This window comes from Sander vitreus, chromosome 3, assembly GCF_031162955.1.
Source record: "Sander vitreus isolate 19-12246 chromosome 3, sanVit1, whole genome shotgun sequence".
Lineage (NCBI taxonomy): Eukaryota > Metazoa > Chordata > Actinopteri > Perciformes > Percidae > Sander > Sander vitreus.
In genome coordinates this window covers 11,233,548-11,238,547 of record NC_135857.1, presented here as the reverse complement: position 1 = coordinate 11,238,547, position 5,000 = coordinate 11,233,548, and the positions used below count along the sequence as shown (strand labels likewise).

Here is a 5,000-nt window from a genome sequence, read left to right as displayed (position 1 = left end):
TGTAAGATGCATTACTTACAAACTATGAATATATTACACAGAAAAAAATCTGAAGAGGTTGTTTTTTTTTCCTGTCCTTATTTTTTCGTTTCCATATAAAAGACTGACCTGGTTCAGTGAGACAATAGGAAGCAAACTTTTCCATCGAACAGAGTTGGGGACAGAACTTCTCCCTCTGCTCAGTATTGCCAAAGGTGTCTATCATCCAGGCACACATGCTGCAGAAAAAGGAGCATACTGCGGATTTGCAGGCAAATACATACAAGATATATGGCATAGGAACTATTAGGGGTCACAATGTAATTCATTTATTTACACAAGATCAAAAAGGAAAGTACCAAATACTAGAAAAAAAGTGTAATTGATTTTTGGTTTCAGATTATTTGACGGAAAAGATGTTTCAGTGCTGATGAATGACATTGCATTGCATCACTGTTTTCTATCATACATGTTTGAACTTATTGAAGATGTAACTATGGTATATGTATTCTAACAGCTTCACTAGATTAATCTGTACAGAACTCGTTTAGTCACATAACTTGAAATTGATCTGACAGATATATGGTTCTTTGGGCTATACACAACCAGATTCAAGTCAATTTTGATGAAGAAATCCATCTCTTGTTAGGAACAACCAAATAAATAATCCTCTCATCTTCATTTCGTCTTAATATTTTTCACCGCAGGTCCATGCCATTATTGCCATGTGAGGGGTTCGTACTTGTGGATACTGATGTAAGCTGTGGTGCTGACACATCCTGTGGACAAGGCCTCGAAGATGATTGACGTGTCGAGCCGAGAAAGACCCGATCCTCCGACATCCGGCTGTACGTAGATCCCACCAAACCCCAACTGGGCTGCCTTTCGCATCGTCTCTACTGGGAAAAGTTCCTGGGGGGAAAAGTGAACATTAAAATGTTGATGTTAAACTATAACTAAGCACAGTGGACAAAGAAACATCTAATATATCATATGTATGACTGCTAAGACATACAGGTACTTCACAGTTAGGGATAATGAAGATGCAGAAATGCTTCCTATCAAGTTAGAGCTGGGCGATATGGAGAAAAACAATCAAATATCAAGATATTTTTGACCAAATATCAATGTCGATATTGCGTCGAAATAATAGGGTCGACTATTGGTGCTTTCACAGAATATTTACGCAATGAGATTTTTGATAAATAATCATCAGTAATGTGGATATAATGACTAAGTGGGTAAAGGCAAATAATAGAACGGTTACAACAGTTAAAGTTCAGAAAATGACATCACTTTACTGTAATGCAGCCTTTAAAACCAGGAAAAGACAACACTTGTGTCACATTACGATATCCAACATTTAAGACAATATCTAGTCCCATATACCAATGTCGATGTAATATCAATATATATTGCCCAGCCCTGTATCAAGTCAATCATTTCAAAACTACAAAAATGATAGCTTAGTTTCAGGATGTGTGGGAAAACTGGATCTTCTGCTTCAGCTGCACACTCAGGGACACTTCACTAGAAATGATTCTTGCATTTACAGAGATTATGAAGCCTAAATCTGCTGCCTTGACATAGTCTAACTGATATACTGTATGCCTTGCTCCAACATACCTTCTGGTCCCACTCTGCCATGTGTGGAGCCATTTCATTGGCTGCAAACTCAAAAGCCACTTTTTGAAACTCCCTCTGTTCATCTGTGAGTCCATGAGCAGCTGTCGACAAAGAGCAGAGAACATATGTGGAGAAAACAATCTGCAATCTTGCACGGAAACAGGTGTAATATGTGCATGGTTGCGTTTAAATATCCTAAAGGTGATGAGCAAGACTTTTCTTCTTCAACAAGTGCTGTTACACTGCTCTTATACAAGGAAGCAAACGGATGCTGAAAACAACTAACTGAAAAACTTAACTAGAGTAGTATATAGCACTGGCAAAGAGGGAGGAAAGCCTCCAGTTCAGACAATAAATCATTTAAATATTAAACAATTCATGTCAGGATTGCTGAAATTCCCTGACACGTCATAACCTAGGAAGGAACATGATATGACCCCGGGAAGAGTAGGAGCCTCAAAAATCAGGTGCAAAACTAACCAATAGTAATAGCACGTTAATATCAAACCCTGAATGGGCTGTGCGTGACTTTATCTTGTTTTATTCAGAGTCAAAAGATTGCCCGTCTGGGTGTTAAATTGAATACCAACACCGGTCTGTTAGCTAACTTAGTTCACTTATGGTCACCGGTGTCACACTTTCTTTCATAACTCTTTCATCTGTCTTAAACTATAACGCAAGCAGTTCTCGTTTTCTGGGACTTACGGTCGACACAAGAAGCTATTCCTCGTCTCTGTGGGCTTCTGTTTAAAAAGAAACGATGGTTCCTGCAGATGCTGGAGCCTAGTCTAGCAATTCTTCCTAGAGGTCTGACAGTCGCCATGTTTACCCCCACAGTGTTGTGTTATGTCACTGCTGCTGCTTCTTCTTGGGTTTTAACAGCGGTTAGCAATCAGCGTATTCGGTGCATTACCGCAACCTTCTGCTTCGGAGTGTAACGTTAACGTTTAGAATGGACGTTTACGGAGCCTCTGGCTGGGTCAGTCGAAATAAAGAGGCATGCTTAAATCTGACTGTTAAAAATAAGATCTGCGTGGACCGTGTCCTCGTTTTTATAAAATGTGCCCACATATTTGCAAACGGTGTGCGCTCCTGTAGTTTAGTGGTGTAGTGTAGCTTGTCAAATTCTGTTTTCGAGTTGTTGCCCCTTGTGGCCAATGGAGAAATAGCGGTTACAACACAAACGGGAGTAGCTGGCAATTAAATCAAGTGCACCAATAAGTTTGTTGACGTCACGCGTTGTTGTTTTTTTTCCGCGGGTTTTGATGGCTGACAACTTTGGAGCTCCTCTAATACATCCATGCTTCGGAGCACTTCTTAGGTATGATTTGTCTGTGTTTATGGAGGTTATCTACTGACCCAGAACTGCATTGTAATCTGTTTTCATTTAAAACATTGAAGGCACTTTGGTTTACGTGTGGCTCAAGTTTACGTTAGAGTAGTTAAAGCTAGCTAGTAGCTATTCTGCCATCCATGTCTAATGTTAATGATGCTAAGGAAGAGTACCCGCCCCTCCTAACTTCCAGTAGCCTGGTCCTACCAGACTCTCGTACATTTCATTTGTACAGAGAGTCTGGCCTGATGATAGTTTGACATGGTTATAATTTACCACGTAGTCGGTGACATGGTTGTTTGGAAGCTAACGTTAGCTCCAGACACGCTAATTTAACTTTTTGTGAGAATTGTGTCCATTCAAATAAGCAGCCGTAACTGTCAAATCAACACTGTGACGTTAATCCGTTTAACTTTGCTCGCCTCAAGTGCATCTACTTGCCTTGAAATGTAACGTTACATTAAACTGAATGTGTAAAAGAAATATATAAATTGCGAAATTGTTAATGGATAAAATGACCAGATAATGTATTTTGATTTTGGCTAATCCAGTAAAACAATATCTGATGAATTGAAGTACTTTAATAAATTGATACAAAAATAAATATAATACACCTAGCTAGAGATGGTAAAGGGACAGCTACCACGGTATGAGTAATATGAATGGTAGACAATGACATCATCAGGGTATCAGAATCAGCTTTATTGGCCAGGTTTGAGTAAACAAACAAGGAATTTAACTCTGGTTAATCTTTGCTCTCAAAGTACAACACTCACTTAACATATAAAGAGTTAAAAACAGAAAGGACAGTAAGAGATATAAAAAAAAAATAGTACTGTTAAGTATGCAGTATAACGATACAATGTATGTCGTCATATCACCCTGTTATGGACGATACTTGATGTTTAACATGCTTCTTTATAGACCGTGAGAGATGCCACCAAAGACGAGGGCCAGAGTGAGTAAAAGAGCAGCAAGCTCAGGTAAGCAAATGAAGTCGTAGAGTAAAACTCTTTGTCTCATCTGGTATGTTATTTTCTAATGAGTGACAATTTTTGCTGCCGCAACAACCGGCAAAGATGATGATGGTGAAAAGGTTGTCAGTAAGAGGAAAGCTGCAGCTTCTGTTGAGTCTGGGAAAACTGAGGAGAGCTCCGAACCACCACAGTACTGTCGCTGGCTGATGAAGTCTGAGCCCGAGAGCCGCTTTGAAAATGGGATCGACGTGAAGGTACATATCGAGCCTCATCAGCAACGTCTGTTGTTCTTGCAAACAATGCGAGTGGGCTGCACTCGTCTGACGCGTCTGGTTTCATTCTGCAGTTCGGGATCGAGGATCTGAAGGCGTTGCCTGATCAGACTGGCTGCTGGGACGGCGTCCGCAATTATCAGGTAGATCCACAAAAGTGACTCCTGATATGAATAGATGTTTACCTGAAATGAGGCACCGCTCTGAAAAGGCTTTTTGACATTTTAGTCTCACCAGCAAATTCTTTACTCTTGTTTTTTGTTTTCTTCTATCTCTGGGAATGTTCCTCTGAACTATCCATCATCTGCAGGCGCGCAATTATATGAGGCAGATGAAAAACGAGCAGTTGGCTTTCTTTTACCACAGCAACTGCAAGGAACCTGGGATAGCTGGAGTCATGAAAGTAAGTCTCGCTCTTTCCCCTGCTGATTATACTCTAAAGATTTAAAGTGCTCATATTATGCTTTTTGGCTTTTTCCCTTTCCTTTATTGTGTTATATATCTTTTTTGTGCACGTTGTAGGTTTACAAAGCGAAAAAGCCCAAAGTCCACCCCAAAGGGACTTACCATCTCCAACAGAAAACACTGTTCATAAACTGCTCCAAACAGCTCTATTGTAGTCCAGCCTTTACTTCCGTGACAAACGCTCGTCACGTTGTAACACACGTTATAATGCTCGCCTAGCTGCTAGCGTAATACATAACCCATTGCTATTATTAACCTATGTGTGTTAATTGTATAGCCCACTAACCATAGTCAATCAAAATTTAATGTTTCCAATATTCCCCAGTTAAACTTTCCATGGAAAGCAAT

At 39.9% G+C, this 5,000-nt stretch overlaps 2 protein-coding genes across 3 annotated transcripts in view; one reads left to right on the top strand and one right to left on the bottom strand.

Annotated features, from left to right (window-relative positions):
- The window catches only part of acad8 (acyl-CoA dehydrogenase family, member 8), a 7,100-nt gene extending 4,632 nt beyond the window's left edge, over positions 1-2,468 (bottom strand). Inside the window, exons 1-4 of the mRNA XM_078245948.1 lie at positions 2,311-2,468; positions 1,606-1,706; positions 722-891; positions 109-218 (exon numbers count right to left, since the gene is read on the bottom strand). Coding sequence (XP_078102074.1) covers positions 109-218; positions 722-891; positions 1,606-1,706; positions 2,311-2,428 — 499 coding nt within the window. The 5' untranslated portion in view covers positions 2,429-2,468. The remainder of the gene's footprint in view (positions 1-108; positions 219-721; positions 892-1,605; positions 1,707-2,310) is intronic.
- Positions 2,469-2,835: 367 nt separating this feature from the next.
- thyn1 (thymocyte nuclear protein 1) overlaps positions 2,836-5,000 on the top strand; it is a 3,676-nt gene continuing 1,511 nt past the window's right edge. For both annotated transcript variants that reach the window (XM_078245947.1, XM_078245945.1), the window contains exons 1-5: positions 2,836-2,926; positions 3,863-3,921; positions 4,018-4,169; positions 4,262-4,330; positions 4,498-4,590. In XM_078245947.1, the coding sequence (XP_078102073.1) occupies positions 3,873-3,921; positions 4,018-4,169; positions 4,262-4,330; positions 4,498-4,590 (363 nt within the window). In that variant the 5' untranslated portion in view covers positions 2,836-2,926; positions 3,863-3,872. The remainder of the gene's footprint in view (positions 2,927-3,862; positions 3,922-4,017; positions 4,170-4,261; positions 4,331-4,497; positions 4,591-5,000) is intronic.